The sequence below is a fragment of the Bos indicus genome, chromosome 6 (assembly GCF_029378745.1).
Source record: "Bos indicus isolate NIAB-ARS_2022 breed Sahiwal x Tharparkar chromosome 6, NIAB-ARS_B.indTharparkar_mat_pri_1.0, whole genome shotgun sequence".
NCBI lineage: Eukaryota > Metazoa > Chordata > Mammalia > Artiodactyla > Bovidae > Bos > Bos indicus.
Window position 1 is genome coordinate 72010242 of NC_091765.1, and position 19766 is coordinate 72030007.

General features: G+C 36.5%; 1 protein-coding gene across 8 annotated transcripts in view; it reads left to right on the plus strand.

Annotated features, from left to right (window-relative positions):
* Window positions 1-11895, plus strand: part of EXOC1 (exocyst complex component 1) — a 53292-nt gene extending 41397 nt beyond the window's left edge. For all 8 annotated transcript variants that reach the window (XM_070791458.1, XM_070791457.1, XM_070791460.1 and 5 more), the window contains 4 exons: window positions 3530-3713; window positions 6014-6213; window positions 8582-8776; window positions 11090-11895. In XM_070791458.1, the coding sequence (XP_070647559.1) occupies window positions 3530-3713; window positions 6014-6213; window positions 8582-8776; window positions 11090-11242 (732 nt within the window). In that variant the 3' untranslated portion in view covers window positions 11243-11895. The remainder of the gene's footprint in view (window positions 1-3529; window positions 3714-6013; window positions 6214-8581; window positions 8777-11089) is intronic.
* Window positions 11896-19766: the final 7871 nt, after the last annotated feature.

The following is a 19766-nucleotide window of genomic DNA, read 5'->3' on the forward strand; positions in this document are numbered from 1 at the left end:
ATTACACTTGAGATCCACTAAGTAACTGAAATCCCAGTTGACTGAATAGTGACCATAGATTTAATGAAACAACTGAAACTTGAATTTATTGTTTTTCTTCTTTTAACATATTACAATAGGATAATTAATATTTGGATTATTTAAGTTGATTAAAGTATTTTTTTTAGTTTAATAGCTTTAGTCATATTGCTTTAAGAATAAATTGTTCTTATGACAACTTTTGGCAGTTATCATTTTTCTCCTTCTAATAGGAAAAAAATCATTAACTTTATTTTTTCTGTTAGGTTTTGGTAAGCTCATAGATATGAACAGGATTGGGCCAGGTTCTAAAAAGAGTTTCATTTTACTAATATATTTAGTATTAATATGTAAAAGTAGGTATTTATCATCTGAATTATTCTACTATGTAACCTCTAAATTAAATCCAGTGCTTGAATAGCCATAGAATAATGAGTGAGTGAAAGTCGCTTAGTCATGTTTGAGTCTTTGTGACTCCATGGTCTGTAGCTTGCCAAACTCCTCTGTCCATGGAATTAACCAGGCAAGAATACTGGAGTGGGTAGCCATTCCCTCCAGGGGATCTTCCCAACCCAGGGATCGAACCCAGGTCTCTCTCTTTGCAGGCGGATTCTTTACCAGCTGAGCCACCAGGGAAGCCCATAGAATAATGAGAGAATAATAAAAATATTAAGGGTAATTAAAATCCACATCATCTTTTATACTTTTTAAAAATAATATTTACTGATTTCTGAAAGTTTAAAAGCCATCCGTAGAAACTTAAATGTCACCTCAACAGACTTGTTAACCCTCCTTCCCCTCCAAATGATTACACTGGCATTTGAAATATTATGAAATTTGGCCACTTATCCTCTTCCCTACTCAGATTTCTTCAGAAGTGATGATAAACCTGTAAGGTCTGATTGTAAGCTGATAGCCAAAAGGAACATAAAGAATTACTAAAGTCTAAGATACTGAGTCCCATGTGACATAGAATAAGAATAGCTAGGACACTAATCATGAGAACACTATACATTTTTAGACTATGAAGATTTTGTTGCTCTTATCGGTGAAATAAAACTATTATATGAAACTTTAATGTAATATCTCTCAATCCAGTTGAATGTAATTATTAAAAGTGTAAGATGTAATAATGTCAGGTAGATGTAGACATGGGTTCAGATGAAGTGCTTAGCACATTGCCTGGTACAGAACAAGAGCTCGTAACTGACCAATTGTAATGGTGATGATGGTGACAGTAGTGAAAGTGAGGTCGCTCAGTCGTGTCTGACTCTTTGCGACCCTATAGACTGTAGCCTACCACGGTCCTCCATCCATGGGATTTTCCAGGCAACAGTACTGGAGTGGGGTGCCATTTCCTTCTCCAAAGGATCATCCCGACCCAGGGATCGAACCCAGGTTTCCCACATTGTAGGCAGATGCTTTACCATCTGAGTTACCAGGGAATAACAGTAGTAATTATAGTTTGCTGAAGAATATTCATGTTACTCTCAAAACTGGGAAGTGAAGAAATTTAGTAAAATTAACCTAGACAAAGGTATAAAGTCATCTTTTTTCCCTAAATTGCATGTATTTCTGAAAGATTTTGGAGAAGGCAATGGCACCCCACTCTAGTACTCTTGCCTGGAAAATCCCATGGACGGAGGAGCCTGGTAGGCTGCAGTCCATGGGGTTGCTAAGAGTCAGATACGACTGAACGACTTCACTTTCACTTTTCACTTTCATGCATTGGAGAAGGAAATGGCAACCCACTCCAGGGTTCTTGCCTGGAGAATCCCAGGAACGGGAGAGCCTGGTGGGCTGTCGTCTATGGGGTTGCACAGAGTCGGACTCGACTGAAGTGACAGCAGCTGAAAGATTTACCTTTTGTCACTAAAGGGAGAAGGATGGTTCCTTCTGTTGGTTGTCATCAATCTGTTTCTTATTTTAACTCAAGTCTTTTCACAGTGTCCAGTCAGTTGTGTGTGCTCAGTAAGTGTTACGTGTTTTGGTACTTGGGACAAGATCTGGACCTGAGGCATACGTTGAAAAAGTAGTGAATGGTTCTGTGTGTATTGAGCCAAAGAATGAATGTCAGACAACTGCAGAAAGTGGAATAGATAGCATCTGAATTTAGTACTTTCATCTGGTGGCCAAGCCCAAAGTGTTCTTCAAGGAACAGGGCTAAAAAGATTAGCCTACCAAGAACTAGAGATAAAATTAGAAACATATCAAGTAATACCAGGCTGGACACTGCACTCCAGTACATTTCTTACCTGCATTTACTTTGCTTTTTAGGATTCCTCACACTATAGTGATGTGGTTTTGTACTCTTTAACCTTTGTAAATGATATGATGTGGGTGTCTCTTCCTTATTGTATATTCTTGCCTTTTTTGTCATAGATTAATTAACCATAGAAGGATGGGTTTATTTCTGGGCACTCTGTTCCATTGATCTACATGTCTGTTTTTGTACCAGTACCATATTGTTTGATGACTATAACTTTGTAGTATAGTTTGAAATCAGGGAGCATAATACCTCTGATTTTGTTCTTCTTTCCTGAGCTTGCTTTGGCTATTATGATCTTTTGTGTTTCCGTACAGGTTTTAGAATTATTTGTCCAACTTGGATTCCTTTTATTTATTTTTCCTGTCTGATTGTTCTGTCTAGGACTTCCAATACCATATTGAACAAAAGAACAATTACTTTTCTAATCTCTACATGTCATATGGTTTTCAGGTTATACCCCCAGAATCTCAGCACAATGAAATTTTAGGTAGGAGTTGAAAATGATTCAACACTTTGGCAATGTACTTCTTACTGGGGATAGAACTAGATCCCCTGGAAGTACACAGAATCGTAATTGATTATTTTGAACCAAAGTGTCTATTCTGTCTATGTGTCTATTTGTAATTTGTATCCATCTTACACAAGTACTTTGCTATACAGATTTAGAGTAAACAACTAATAGATACATGGAAAACTATATAATGCAAATCCACAGTAGAAATACCTATTCTCCTTCTCTGTTCTCATACCCCCAAAATATAGAACTTCTCTATCCAAACGAATTTTAGGCTGTTGAGATTTGGAAATGGTTGTGGTTCTCAACTTGACTTATATAGCCACCAACCAGAAATAATCTTGAGAGATCTTGTGTGTGCTCTGGTATCTGCTCTGCCCCAAAATGGGCAATCACTATATACTTACCTTTTATAAATGGTAGAAGTGTTCATTGGTTGTTTTTACTTTAAACAAAGACCTGATGTTCACAAGCTTTGAGTGCATTTTGTTTTGAAGAATTTGGATTTTTTTCCTTGATTTTAGTTTCTTAAATAATATATATGTACTTCTTAATCTCTAGAAATAGTTTTTCTTAGTTATCCATATTGTATTAATCTTTGATTAGTAAATGTCCAAAATGTTCTAGGTATTACATTATGCCTTTGTGGTATATATATTTGCTTTTAATTGTATGTTCTTTCTAGGTTGCTTAGCTATTTTTCTCCCTTGTTTTCTGCCTAACTTTAGAGTAACCAAATAAGGCAAATGGAAGAAGTAAAGATCTCAAAGAAGAGTAAAGTAGGAATTCTCCCATTTGTTGCTGAATTTGAAGAATTTGCTGGACTTGCAGAATCAATCTTTAAAAATGCTGAGCGTCGTGGAGATCTAGATAAAGCATATACTAAACTTATCAGAGGAGTATTTGTTAATGGTAAGCTTTTGTTATATTATGAAGAAGTTTTTGGTGGTGGTTTTCTTTATTTCTGGTATTTTTGGTTGGTTGTTTTCATTATTTCTGATTAAGTTAGAAGTTGGGGGACAGATGTGTTCATTATTTTCCATAGTCTATAGTCTTTTTTGTTTTCTGAAATTAAAGATTTCTTAAATTTGAAAATCAAACAGTATGTAAAACCCATTTGTATTTACCAGGAACTACTCATATTTTAGGGTTCATATGGGCTATCACTATGTAAATTTTAAATTCATTTTTTAAACACAAAAATGACCTCGTGGATTACATTTGCATTTTAGCAAGAGTCTTCTCGAGATGATCAACAGTGATGTCTGTATGTGTGTGTGCTTAGTCACTCAGTCATGTCTGACTCTTTGCAACACCATGGACTATAGCCCACCAGGCTCCTCTGTCCACGGGATTTTCCAGTCGAGAATATTGGAATGGGTTGCAATGCAATCTGCCAGGGGATCTTCCCAACCCCAGGATCAAACCCAGGTCTCCCACATTGCAGGTGGATTCTTTACCATCTGAGCCACCAGGGAAGCTCAAGAATACTGGAATGGGTAGCCTATCTCTTTTCCAGGGCATCTTTCCGAGCCAGTAATTGAATCTGGGTCTCCTGCGTTGCAGGCCAATTCCTTACCAGTCACTTCAGTCGTGTCCGACTCTGTGTGACCCCATAGACAGCAGCCCACCAGGCTCCCCCATCCCTGGGATTCTCCAGGCAAGAACACCGGAGCGGGTTGCCATTTCCCTCTCCAATGCATGAAAGTGAAAAGTGAAAGTGAAGTCGCTCAGTCTTGTCCGACCCTCAGCGACCCCATGAACTGCAGCCCACCAGGCTCCTCTGTCCATGGGATTTTCCAGGCAGAAGTACTGGAGTGGGGTGCCATTGCCTTCTCTGAGCTGAGCTACCAGGGAAGCCCAAATTAATGCTAAAATAGTGTAATTCATCATCTATGTCACATCATACAGTTAAGTTACAGAAACAGTGTGGATGTGTTTAATTTGAAATAAATGATCTGACTGCATCAATTCAGGAATTTTTAAAGCTAAAAAAAATGACAAAAATAGAATTATCTCAACAGTTACAGATAATACATTTTTGGTGGAAACAGATTTAGGGGAAAGATGATAAATTATATGACTGAATGTTTATATAGTTGATATTTCTTTTAAAATTCAAAGTAGCTTTGCTTTGTCTGATTATAAAGTAGTATATGCTCATTACATACCCCCCCAAATCAGCAAACTGACTTTAAAAATCAAGAAGAAAGTAAAGGTAATTTGTAATCTCATCATACAAAGGTAACATTTAATTTTTACCTGTCTAAACTTTTCAGTATATCTCTCTCCCTGGTATATATGCACATACGGTGTGTTCTCTAATTTTAAAATGTTTTATCATACCTTACACACTGTTTTGGAACCTGCTAGACTCTATGATTCTAGTGTCTTTCCTTGTCTACTAATGTAGATAACCATAATCACTTTTAATGATTACATAGAGTTAGATCTTTCATTATTTACTTAGCAGATCTTCTGTTACCAGGCATTTGGTTTGTTTCCAGTTTTCTGTGTATTTCTGTATATTGTCCAATAATTTCCCTAGGATCAATTACTAGAAATAATTACTGGGTCGAAAGTTTTGTGTCTGTTGAGTTTCTGCCAAATAACCACACAGGAAGATTATACCTGTTTAGTCCTTTGAGCATTTGGTGAAAGTTTCTATCACATCTGCCTCGATACCCAGTATTTCTCGGTATTATCAGTCTTGTTATCCTTCATTAACCTAGAAGGATATAAATCAGTTTTGCTTATGGTATGTTTTACTGTGTAAGAGCTTCCAAATTATATGTCAAGTTTATTCATCTTTCTCTTTATGACTTCTAAGTTTTGGGCCATTCTTAGAGAGTTCATACTGTCACAGAATTATTTTTTAAATTAGGTTCATTTTTCTTAGTACTTAAGATTGCATTCATTTATTTGCTTTTAACATTTTAAGCACCTGAACCATTTAGAATTTGTTTGGCTAAAAGATGTGAAATAGGAATCCAAATTTATACATATATATATATATATATATGACTGTTTTAGAATGATATTTTATTTCGGTTTAGGTTGATCCTTCAATACAGTATGTTTTATTTGATTAAGTCCAGAAATGTGCTTACTTCTTAAACTTACAAATGAAAAAAATCATGTAATTTTTCCATAGCTAAATGTGGTCATATTCATACCAGGGTATTGTTATATTTTTTCCATTTTTGTTTTAGTGGAGAAAGTAGCAAACGAAAGCCAGAAGACCCCTAGGGATGTAGTCATGATGGAAAACTTCCACCATATTTTTGCAACACTTTCACGTTTGAAAATCTCATGTCTAGAAGCTGAAAAAAAAGAAGCCAAACAAAAATACACAGATCACCTTCAGTCTTATGTCATATACTCTTTAGGACAACCTCTTGAAAAACTAAATGTAAGCATATTTTCATTCAGTATATTTTTCCTGGTTTTGAACCTGTGTTTACATGTGAGTAACACAACAGACATTTGTTTTAAGTTTGCTCATTCATTGGTGCAGGAGGATAAGGAAGGATGGACTGAGATACTGAAGTTGCTCAGACACTGCTAGATGTTTTATATACATTATTTCTTTTAATTCTTGTAAACCATGATGTGGGGTAAGATATCATTATCCTTGTTTTACAGATGAAGAAACTGAAAGTAAATAAAAGGTTAGCAAAGCAGGGGGATTAACCATAGATTTAGCCTTTTCCATTATACCAGTCTTCCATTTCTTACCTCATAAATAGCTAACCTTTATCCCTAGCTCAGATGAAGATTTTGAAAACTCTATCAAGATATAAAGAAAATAAAAAATTGTTTTATTCATTGCCTTTTCTTTATCCTTCCTTTCTTGATTTGTCATTTCCCAGAGCAAATCTGATCTTTAAACATGAGAAATGGTAGTTTTAGAGAACTTTGCAACATAGTAGAAGCTTAAATGGACCCTTCTAACAAATTATGTCCACAGTGTGATTAGTCACCTTCTATGTTTTGAAATTAGAGGCAAATAAAAATTGTCTATCTGTTGTCAAGCAATTCAAATGCAGAACCAGTGCCTTATAAACTGAAGAACAGACAGATATTCCTTTAGGGTAAAGGGTCTGTTTCAGACCTAAAGCCTGCATGATAATGTAACTGCAACATAAAGGAATTTCCTTTGAAATCAAATTTAAAGCAGAAACATTGATAAATCCTTTATTATTTAATATTGTTATAGAAGCTCTAGCCAATGCAGTAAGACCGAAACATAAAGATATGTAAAAAGAGAATCATACTGGGATGGATTGCCATTTCCTCCTCCAGGGAATCTTACCAACCCAGGGATCGAATCCGTGTCTTTTGTGTCTCCTGCATCTGCAGGCAGAGTCTTTGTGACTGCGCCACCTGGGAAGCCCTCAGGGTTATAATTACCTGAATATAATATGTTGAGGTTATTTTATCTGGTAAAGTAAAATAGGTTTTTTAACCTAGTCAAGATATATATATATATCAAAAAACAATTTGTTTCCTATATGTTATAATAACCAATTAAAAATCTGTATAGAAAAATAAATAAAAAAATAAAAATCTGTGTAGAAAAAAATTTTTAAATATCCAGAACAGATTTGTCTAAAAAATTATTATTAAAAATGTAATAATTTAAGAAGAATAAATAAATAATTGCATAAGAAAATTTTAGAGAATAGTAGTGAGGGGATTTGACTTGTATTAAATCCTGTTGTACTCAAGTAAAGACTTGCCAATCAATATGCATGTTAAAAAACAAATTACACTTAAAAGGCAACCTGAGAAGAATATAACAGCACAATAGTCAGTATACTTAATATAAAAGACCTTTTTAAAATCAATCAGGAAAGCACTAAGATCCCAATATAGAAATGGTAAGAGTTCTGAATGTACTTACTGAGCATATGAAAAGCAGATATTTTTCTAGCTGAAGAATATTGAAATAAAATGACAAACCTTTCTTACTTTTTTTTTGGCTACACCACTTGGCATGTGGGATCTTAGTTCCCCTTCCCATCTCTCCACCGGGGATCCAACTCATGCTGTCTGCATTGGAAGGGCAGAGTCTTAACCACTGGACTGCCAGGAAAGTCCTACTTTTCAAAATGATAAAGATTTTTTTTAATTATGATAATGCTGATGATGGTATGATAAGATAAAATAGTCTCATACACTGCTGACAGAAGTATAAAGTGATTGAAGTTTCCTGGGAAGCAATTTGTGTATATGAAGAATCTCCAGAATACTTAACAATTACACTCCTCAACTGAGGAATTATAGTCCTAGAAATGTATGCTGGACAGTCATCAATAATGTGGGTAAATACCTATGTATGAAAGTTATTTGTAACTGTATTTATAATAGATTTTGTTTTTGATGAATAGATTTTGCCAACTTCAAGAAAAAAAGTAAAAAATATTAATACTGGAGGAATGAGTAAACATAGTATAGTCATTGGATGGAACATGATGCAGCCATTGAAATATATATTTTGGGGAAAACATAAAATATTAAATGAAAAATGTAGCATACAAAATTATAATCTCATTTTCATACTCACACATCAAAAGACTAGAGGGAAATCTAGTCTTTTGACAGTGCTTATCTCTGAGTAGTTTGATAAAAGCTGATGATTATTTTATCCTTTATATTTTCACACACTGTCTGATTTTTACACAGTGGATATATAGTATTTTGTAATCAGATTTTTTTTTAATTTAAGTGGTAATGAGAGCCGTTCTTAGCCATTGTTACTTTTCATTTCCTTGAAGCATTTCTTTGAAGGTGTTGAAGCTCGGGTAGCACAGGGTATAAGAGAGGAGGAAGTGAGCTATCAACTTGCGTTTAACAAGCAAGAACTCCGAAAAGTTATTAAAGAGTATCCTGGAAAAGAAGTGAAAAAAGGTCTCGATAATCTCTACAAGAAGGTTGATAAACATTTATGTGAAGAGGAGAACTTACTTCAGGTATGCTTTAGTTCTTTTAACCTACCTAGATTGCACATCCTTATATATATCTATTTCCCCCAAAATATTCCTCTAGAAATGCTATACATTTTCTAATTTTAGTGCAGGAGAAAAGCGCCATATAAAATGCAGACAAGATTAATAAATTGTGAGGAAGAAAGGAATATTTATACAAGTTTATATGGCTATCTGTGTATTTTATATTTCTGTTGTATCGTTTTGAGACATTAAGTTGTTTTGCTTTTGTTTGGGGATGGGTTTTTCATTAACTTTTTGTGTTTTGTTTTAGTTTGGAGGGTAGTAAGGGAATGGAATGGTGTATGGTACGGTGGAGTGATTCTGAGCATAGGAGCCTAGATATGGGTTCATAATCTGCCTCCAGGTAAAGCTACCTGGTTTGGAGCAAGTTAGTTAACCTCTCTGAGCCTCAGTTTCCTTATTTGAAAAGCAGAAATAATACCTCTACTCTGTAGCTGGGCACTAATATTATTTCCATTGCCATTTTATACATGTGAAAATCAGAGCTTAGAGAGGTAGAGTAATGTGACCATGATCCCATACTTAATGTATGATAGAGTCAGATTTAAACCTCAGTTAGAAATGAGTAAGAATTACTCTGACTTTAGCATCATGGAAGGCTTCCTGAAGGAAAGCATTTATGTTAGTCTCTGGAAGTCAGATACTAACTTAACAGATAAAGTAGAAGTGGCATTCCCAGTGGAAGAAATACTGTGAGCTAAAAGAAGATAAGCAAAAAGTGTAAGTAAAGCTGTTTAGTAAAATAGTCTTAAGCTGACTATTAGGAATTTAAGATTTGTGACATTTAAGATTTACAAGGAAAAATCCTAGAAGGCACTCTTTGAACTGGCAGATAGAAATGGTGTTCGTTCATAGTACCCACCCTCACCAGGTTGCATGAGACTTAATAGAATAATACATACATAAAGCACTTTGTACTGTGCTGATATGAAATAAGTCGAATAAATGTAAACTATTGATATTACTAATATGTCAGTGTGTGTGTGTCAAATTCTGTCTTGATAGTTGTCTAAAATTTATTTTTTTATGGGACTGTTCATTCATTTGCTTTTTTTTGACTGAAATATTTTTGATTTACAGTGTTGTTGATTTCTGTTTATATCTGTCGGCATTTTAGTTTCCACTTCCCGATTATAGAATCCTTTGATTGCTCATGATTAGTCTGACTCATCTTGGTGTCCTCCATGTCATCAAGAAGTGTTTTGCATCGTTAATTTTAGATAAAGAAATTAAACCTTCATCTGATGTGAAATTTCATTTAATCCTTAGTCTTATTTCATACATAGTTGTACATAGCCACATCTGTGTTGGATATTGGAACAGATACAATAACAGCTAAAATGTAATAAACATTACTGTGTCGAACACTATTCTGAGCACTTTACATACATTCACTCATTTAATCTCATTTGAACCTGTGAGGAAGGTATTATTATCACTACCCAGTTTATAGATAAGGGGCTTGAGGCACAGAAGAGTGGTGTAATATACTCAAGGTCACTTGAGGAGTTAGGAATCTCGCTTCAGAATGTACATTCTTAACAGTTGTTGTTCAGTCGCTTAGTCCTGACTCTGTGACCCTATGGACTGCAGCACACCAGGCTTCCCTGTCCTTCACTCGCTCCCAGTTCAGTTCAACTCAGTCATATCTGACTCTTTGCGACCCCTTGGACTGCCCAGAGTTTGCTCAAATTCATGTCCATTGACTCAGTGATGTTACCTAACCATCTTATCCTCTGCCACCGTCTGTCTTCTCTTCCCACCCTTAATCTTTCCCAGCATCAGGGTCTTTTCCAGTGAGTCAGCTCTTCGCATCAGGTGGCCAAAATATTGGAGCTTCACCTTCAGCATCAATCCTTCCAATGAATATTCAGGGTTGATTTCCTTTAGGACTGACTGGTTGGATCTCCTTACAGTCCAAGGAACTCAAGAATCTTCTCTAGCAGTTCAAAAGCATCAATTTTTTGGCACTCAGCCCTCTCTATGGTCCAAGTCTCACATATGTACATGACTACTGGAAAAACCATAGTTTGACTCTACAGACCTTTGTCAGTGAAGTGAAGTTTTTGCTTTTTAATATGCTTTCTGGGTTTGTCATAGCTTTTCTTCTAAGGAGCAAGCATCTTTTAATTTCATGGCTGCAGTCACCGTCCACAGTGATTAACTATTATGCTATCCTAAATGCTTAGAATATGTCTTGACAATATTTCTACATTCTTGTTTACGTATTATTTCCATTTGTAGTTTAGTGACTCTTACTTTCATTGTTTATAGGTGGTGTGGCACTCCATGCAGGATGAATTTATTCGCCAGTACAAGCATTTTGAAGGTTTGATAGCTCGCTGTTACCCTGGATCTGGTGTTACAATGGAATTCACTATTCAGGACATTCTGGACTATTGCTCCAGCATTGCACAGTCCCACTAAACCTTATAAAAGAAGAAAAGATAAACAAAAAGTAACACTCTGAGTACACCAGACACTATTCAGAAATACCAAGCAACCATTTTGAGAACTCAGACTTGAAGTTTTACGTATCACTTAATGTCAAACAAATGGGTAATGTGTGCATGCTCAGTGTGTCTGACTCTTTGCAACCCCATGGACTGGAGCCCACCAGGTTCCTCTGTTCATGAAATTTTCCAGGCAAGAATACTGGAGTAGGTTGTCATTTTCTTCTCCAAAATGAGTAATACCATACCACATATATTCAAGAGCAAAACTACCAACCTATGTGGCAGTTTTATTCGCCCAGTAGGTTGTGTACTAACAAAGCATTTATCTCATCATAAATGCCTTCATCATTTTTCTATGACTGAACAGAAAATTTTCCTTTATTGTCTTGCTTCTTGTATTTGGGAGTGGTCATCCTATGTAATTCATTGAGAGTTCTTCAGCTTTCAGTAATTCAGTATTGGTTACAAATCATGTAACTACTAAAATACTGTATCGAATTTTTCCTTCTGAATAACTAATGTTTATATGGATAAGGCTCTTGTGAAGATCAGTTGTAAACTTGAATTTTGAGGATCACGTGATTCTGTGTAACAGTCCGAAATACATTTTCCAAAAAGTTGAAATGTGGTAATATTATTCTTAAATTTATCATGTGCTTCATTTGTATGAAAGCAAGTTCTTAAAATCAATATATAAGAATTATTACATGTCATTTACCGTAAAACATAGTCAGTGGTACTCAGGACTGAGAATCACTGCTATAAAGAGACTCATGTCCTTAATGCATAAACACAAAGACCCTATCAATACATTGGCTTCATTTTTTTTTTTTAACATTTATTTTTGGTTACATCAGGATCTTCATTGTAGCCTGTGGGCTTCTCTCTAGTTATGGCGCTCAGGCTTAGTTGTCCCATGGCATATGGGATCCCAGTTCCTGGACCAGGGATCAACCCACATTCCCTGCATTGGAAGGCGGATTCTTAACCACTGGGCCACTAGGAAAGTCCCTCAGTACAGTTTTAATAGCAAAAAGTTGCAAATAATCCAACTTCCCATTAATAGTAGATGGATAAATTAAGGTATATTCATTATTTGCCAGTACAGTAGTGAAAATTAGTGAATTTTGTCTACAAAAAATAGTGCAGATAAATACCACGAAAATAATGTCAGGTTTAAAAAAAAAGTCAATCACGGAATGTATACCATATGATTCTATTAATATAAAAGTTCAAAATAAGTAGTATTTAGAGTTACAAGTGTGGTATAACTGAGAAAAAGCAAGGAAATGATCATAAAATTCTGGAGTGATTAGAGACCAGAAAGGGAAGATTATGGTATCTAGCAGGGGCAGGATTTTAAAGGTATATTATTTTACTTAAACTGGGCAGTGGCTACATAGATTTCATTGTACTATGATACTTTATACCTTACACATACCTTATAAATCTTATTTTATGTTAGCTCAACATTCAATTTAAAAGCAAAATCAAACTCATATATGTGTGTATATATTCTTTATTGACATAGGAAAAAACCTTAACATTTGTAGATGATCTGGAGCCAAAGAAGATCCAAGGTTGGTTGGATTGCTCAAGGTTCAAGCCAAGTATTATCAGAGCTGATATTCCACACAATGGTAACCTCCCTCTCAAGAATGTTACAGATATAAATATATTTAAACATCTAAAGACCAAACATTGTCTAATATTTCTGTTAACAGGCCAAGGTTAATTTTACCTGACGTGGTATGGCTCTTATTTAAAGAAAAGGCAGATAGCAAAATACTTCTTAGAAAAGAATCCAAAAAAGTAAGCACCTCAAATAACAAAATTATCTAAATAACTGGATAGAAATTTTGAGAAAGTAAGATATACATGATTCCTATTAAAGATATACATTGGTTAATTAATATGTCTCAGTTCATATTTGTGTTAGTATCTGTTTATTCTAAGGAATTAGAAACTAACAAAGTTTAATACATACAGCTTTTCAAAATTAAATAATAAGATGAATGAAAAAAGAAAAGGCAGTGGATGACTCTAATCAGCTACAATTTTCTAGATCTTAGAGATCTATAATATTGTATGCTACAGATGGGATAGGAAAAGAGCAACATATGATAACTTAGAGAATATAAAGAAATGAAAAAGTGCTGAGAAAGCAAAAATGGCTATGCCAAGAAGGTTAACTATACAGTGGTGTCTAAGAAGTAAGATTGTTAATTCTCATAACCCTAATGCTGGGAAAGATTGAGGGCAGGAGGAGAAGGGGATGTCAGAGGATGAGATGGTTAGATGGCATCACCAACTCAATGGACATGAGTTTGGGTGGACTCCGGGAGTTGGTGATGGACAGGGAGGCCTGGCGTGCTGCGGTTCATGGGGTCGCAAAGAGTCAGACATGACTGAGCAACCGAACTGAACTCTGTTCTGGGATCTTCTGCATCTGCAAGTCCCCAACTTTAATGTACATATGAAACAACGAGGAATCTTGTTGAAATACAGGTTTTGTGTGATCTAAGACTCTGCATTTTTAGCAAGATCCCAGGTAATATCACTGCTACAGGTCTACAATTCACAGCTGAAGTTGCAAAGTTTTACAGTGGTGTCAGTTCAATTCAGTTGCTCAGTCATGTCCAACTTTTTGCAACCCCATGGACTGCAGCACACCAGGCCTCCCTGTCCATTGCCAACTGCTGGAGTTTACTCAAACTCATGTCCATTGAGTTGGTGATGCCATCCAACCATCTCATCCTCTGTCGTCCCCTTCTCCTCCTGCCTTCAATCTTTCCCAGCATCAGGGTCTTTTCAAATGAGTCAGCTTTTCGCATCAGGTGGCCAAAGTACTGGAGTTTCAGTTTCAACATCAGTCCTTACAATGAACACTCAGGACTGATCTCCTTTAGGAGGGACTGGTTGGATCTCCTTGCAGTCCAATGGACTCTCAAAAGTCTTCTCCAATAACACAGTTCAAAAGCATCAATTATTCGGCACTCAGCTTTCTTTAGAGTCCAAATCTCACATCCATACATGACCACTGGAAAAACCATAGCCTTGACTAGACAGACCTTTGTTGGCAAAGTAATGTCTCTGCTTTTTAATATGCTGTCTAGATTAGTCATAACTTTCCTTCCAAGGAGTAAGCGTCTTTTAATTTCATGGCTGCAATCACGATCTGCAGTGATTTTGGAGCCCCAAAAAATAAAGTCTGACACTGTTTCCCCATCTATTTCCCATGAAGTGATGGGACTGGATGCCATGATCTTTGTTTTCTGAATGCTGAGCTTTAAGCCAACTTTTTCACTCTTCCACTTCCATCAAGAGGCTCTTTAGTTCTTCTTCACTTTCTGCCATAAGAGTGGTGTCATCTGCATATCTGAGGTTATTGATATTTCTCCCAGCAATCTTGATTCCAGCTTGTGCTTCTTCCAGCCCAGTGTTTCTCATGATGTACTCTGCATATAAGTTAAATAAGCAGGGTAACAATATACAGCCTTGACGTACTCCTTTTCCTATTTGGAACCAGTCTGTTGTTCCATGTCCAGTTCTAACTGTTGCTTCCTGATCTGCATACAGGTTTCTCAAGAGGCAGGTCAGGTGGTCTGGTATTCCCATCTCTTTCAGAATTTTCCACAGTTTATTGTTAGCCACACAGTCAAAGGCTTTGGCATAGTCAATTACAGTGGTGTAGGCGACATCATTCATACCTCTGAACAAATTAGTATAATTTGGGGTTTTGTTTTTGTTGTTGTTTTGTTTTTTTTATTTTTTTGGTCATTTGGAAGACAGCATGTGTGCTTGTGGTTTTGAGTTCTCAGTTTTTAATATTTGGCAGCATCATGATATGATATGCTGGTATGCACAGGTGCTTAGTTGTGTCCATCTCTTTGCAACCCCACGGGCTGTAGCCTACCAGACTTCTCTGTCCATGGGATTTTCTAGGCAAGAATACTAGAGTGGGTTTCCATTTCCTTCTCCAAGCATGGTATAATGCTAACTTAATTTCTGAGTGAGTATAGGACTAAGTGCATTTAGGAGTAATTCATATTTTGAAAAAAGGAAGACAAAAGATAATAGAGCAGATGTAAAGGGGGAGAGGAATATATGAAGAGAAGGGAAATCAGGTGATAAGAAAAAATGGAGAATATAGCAAGCAAGACAAAGAAACATCAGTCTATGAGCACATGTCTTGCCCAAAAATCTTGAGAAAGCAGCTTCTCTGAGATAACATCTCGATCAATTTCACTTGCAAGATGGTGAGTCTTTCAGGAAGTTCCATCATAGTCAGCTGGAGGAGAAGGTAGTGGAAAAGAAATTAAGAAATTGAAGGAATGTGCTTTAATCTGAATTTTATATTTGTCTCCATCTCACATTAAACAGTTAGTCTTTTGGATCTCCTTTGATTTCAATTATATTGCCCTGTAACTCTCTCATAAGAGCCTATTCTTTTCCTTCATGGCACTTAGTATAACATGAAATATGTTTGTCTTTCAACTTCTTTAGTATATCTCCCCTATATCTAAGCCTGCAGTCTTTATGACTAGAATCATTTTGTTTAACAGTATCTGTCTAAAACATGTATGTACTTAACAAATGTTGAGTTTAAAAAGTGGAACGTGAACAGGCAGACTTGAATTGTTAATTCATGGAAGGAGGAAACCATCACATGTATTTCTTTACAATTCTCTTCAATGTTTAGAGCACAGCTGTATTCTTGAAAGTAAGTTGCATTAGGGCAGAGGCTCTGTTCTCTGCTTGAACCTAGCGCCTAATGTAACTAGATGTGGATCTCATTCCAGGTGCTGAGTGAAGGTTGTTACAAGGAGATTGGACTTACAAGATAAAGTGTGCTCTACTCCCAGCTTTTACCTTATACATATACAGGGTCTTCACAGTGGTATACATTCTATAAAGACTGATGAATTAAATTCATGGAAGGCCTAAATGAACAATGTCTTCTGTAGATTTCAGATATGCTGTCTTAGGGAGGTGGGTTTACTTGATCTACTATCAGTTCCTCTGGTAGACACTGTGAGCTGTGGGGTCTGCCTGCTCCTCCTTGCTAACAGAGCTCTGCTTTTTACAGAGTAGGAACAGGCCAGACAAAAGTGAAAAATCAAAGCTGGCATAGACCCTTGGATCCCAACCTGCTGCATATTAGAGGAGTTGGGGAAAGGTTTAAAAATCTTGATATCTGCACCCTACTCTAGCCAAATAAATATGAATCTCTGAAGATGGGGCCCAGGTTTTTACAAACCTCCCAAATCATAATGGGCAGCATGCTTGCCCTGGTCTCAGCTGGCCATGATAGTCCAGCTCTCCTTTGCCTGTGTTTGATTGAGGAGTACATATTTGTGTAAACCCAGCTCTAGTCAGTGAGATCTAGGAGGAAGTCTGCTAAGAGATCCCCAAAGAGATTGTCCATCCTGAAAAAAACAGAAAGTTCATAAGACATACAGGGTCTTTAGCCTCTATATCTTCTTTCTTCTTGGTATGTTGTGATAGGAGATAATGAGAGCCATGGCTGCTGTGATCATGACGTAGGAGGATTATCTGAGTCATAAAAGAAAAAGATTAAACATGGAATGATATATGTGTATTAAAACATGCAAACATCAAAAAATAATATGTATATAAACAGTAGGTGCAATTGTATGAAAATTTAGGTTATTGAATGTAATTTCTTTAATGATTATCCATATGTTACTATTAATCTTTAGAGGTTTCTATTTTCATTACACAATCATGATCATTATAGTTTTGCAGATGATTTAAAAATATGTGCAGAAAGGTCTGAGAATTGCTTGGCAGAAATTTTATATTGTTTTGTTAGAATATAATATATCCTGCATTTGCTATAGTTTAAAAGAACCCTTTATCTTGGGTTGTTTTTCTGGACCAACAGCTCTTATCTTACCTCCCAGTCTTTGCCAAGCTGTAACTAAGCCAACATCGATCCTCTACAACTACTTTGAGGTCAGGTTGACCAGTCAATACTGTAGCACTTAGGGAAAGAGAACTTTCTAAAAGGATTTCTAAGTAGTGGAATAATACAAAATTTAATCCAAAACACCACCTGCTTTCCTAAGACAGTTTGTAGGCCCTAAATTTAATTTGGAAAAAAAAAATCTTAAAGTGGTATGTATTAAAATTCACTCATTATAATTTTACTTAGCTTTTTAAAAGCCAAGTTTATTTAACTACAGCTATAAATGAAATGAACTACATATAACGTTCATAAAAATTCATTTCCATATTTGTTTATTCAGGAGGAGTAATCTGCTGTAAGATTGTTCAAACCATAAAATTTATCACAGGGAATAGTTCTCTAGAAGAGAGCAGAGGAACAGCCAAGAGAGTGCAATAGATGAATACTTTAACTTTTACTGATGGAGGCTGAAATTATGTCCTCTTCCTAGGGCATCATCATCCTAAGAATTGTGATTTCTCTGCTTATTCTCTGGGTCCCTTGCCTTAATAATTTCCTGCCTCTTAGCCTTGTCTTTGTACCATAGATTGTCTTTTCTGCCTGATAAATTATAATATTGCATCAGGGGATATAAAATAATCACAATAATCTAGACATAGATTGTGTCTCTTCCTATATCACAGTAGGATAATTTGGATCCTGTAAGGTTATCCATCAGAGTCCCCATGCTCTACAAAGATTAGGCAGATGATTGGACTAGCTGGGCCAATCAGACTGTCCATCTCTGCCAGGAGTGTGAATCTGGGCAGGTGACACTGCTTGAATGAAAGTACTTAAGAGTTAAATCATGTCCATTTCACACCAAAAGAGAACACCCATAAAAGTCTTCTATAAAGATCTCCAAAGTTGCCCTTGTTTTTGATCTTCCCAAGATCAAGTGGTTCTCTTCTGATTCTGTGAATCACCCAATATTCTTCCCATATTGCAGTCAGAGAGTAATAGGGAGCCCTTAAGTTAGTTGAAGTTAGTTTCTATAGCTTGCCACCAAAGATCCCCAATTAGTGCAGACAATAAACTGTGGAAAATTCTGAAAGAGATGGGAATACCAGACCACCTGACCTGCCTCTTGAGAAACCTGTATGCAGATCAGGAAGCAACAGTTAGAACTGGACATGGAACAACAGACTGGTTCCAAATAGGAAAAGGAGTACGTCAAGGCTGTATATTGTTACCCTGCTTATTTAACTTATATGCAGAGTACATCATGAGAAACACTGGGCTGGAAGAAGCACAAGCTGGAATCAAGATTGCTGGGAGAAATACCAATAACCTCAGCTTTGCAGATGACACCACCCTTATGGCAGAAAGTGAAGAGGAACTAAAAAGCCTCTTGATGATAGTGAAAGAGAAGAGTGAAAAGTTGGCTTGAAACTCAACATTCAGAAAACTACGATCATAGCATCTGGTCCCATCACTTCGTGGGAAATAAATGGGGCAACAGTGGAAACAGTGTCAGATTTTATTTTGGGGGGCTCCAAAATCACTGCAGATGGTGATTGCAGCCATGAAATTAAAAGACGCTTACTCCTTGGAAGGAAAGTTATGACCAACCTAGATAGCATATTCAAAAGCAGAGACATTACTTCACCAACAAAGGTCTGTCTAGTCAAGGCTATGGTTTTTCCAGGGGTCATGTGTGGATGTGAAAGTTGGACTGTGAAGAAAGCTGAGTGCCGAAGAATTGATGCTTTTGAACTGTGTTGTTGGAGAAGACTCTTGAGAGTCCCTTGGACTGCAAGGAGATCCAACCAGTCCATCCTAAAGGAGATCAGTCCTGGGTGTTCATTGGAAGGACTGATGCTGAAGCTAAAACTCCAATACTTTGACCACCTGATGTGAAGAGTTGACTCATTGGAAAAGACCCTGATGCTGGGCAGGATTGGGGGCAGGAGGAGAAGGAGACAACAGAGGATGAGATGGTTGGATGGCATCACCAACTTGATGGACATGAATTTGGGTAAACTCCGGGAGTTGGTGATGGACAGGGAGGCCTGGCATGCTGTGATTCATGGGGTCACAAAGAGTTGGACATGACTGAGCAACTGAACTGAACTGAACTGAAAATATGTTTATATGCAGAGTCAAATAAACTGTATAAGACAATAAATTATATTTGCCAAATAAATGATACAGTGTTGTAATAGCTCAGAGGAGTTAGATGTATCTGCGGTCTGATAAAGGAATTGAGACATGCATGAGGAGTTACTGCCACCCACCCATTGGGCAGCACCCATGAAGATCAGTTAATAGTGTAACACTGAGCTAAGAGTTCAGACTCTGAAGTTAGAACAGGGCTCAAACCCTGCCTCTCTCAGGCTATCTGATCTTGTTCAGTTAGGTTAGCTTTTGTGCTTCAGGTCCTAATTTGTAAAAAGGAAAGAGTAGTGCTTCTCTCATAGGTTCATCATAAGGACTAAATCAGATGATGTAAAATGTTTAGCACGGTGCTAATAAGCATTCAATTTTAAGAAGTGAGTCAACAATGCATTTCTTAGCAATGGTC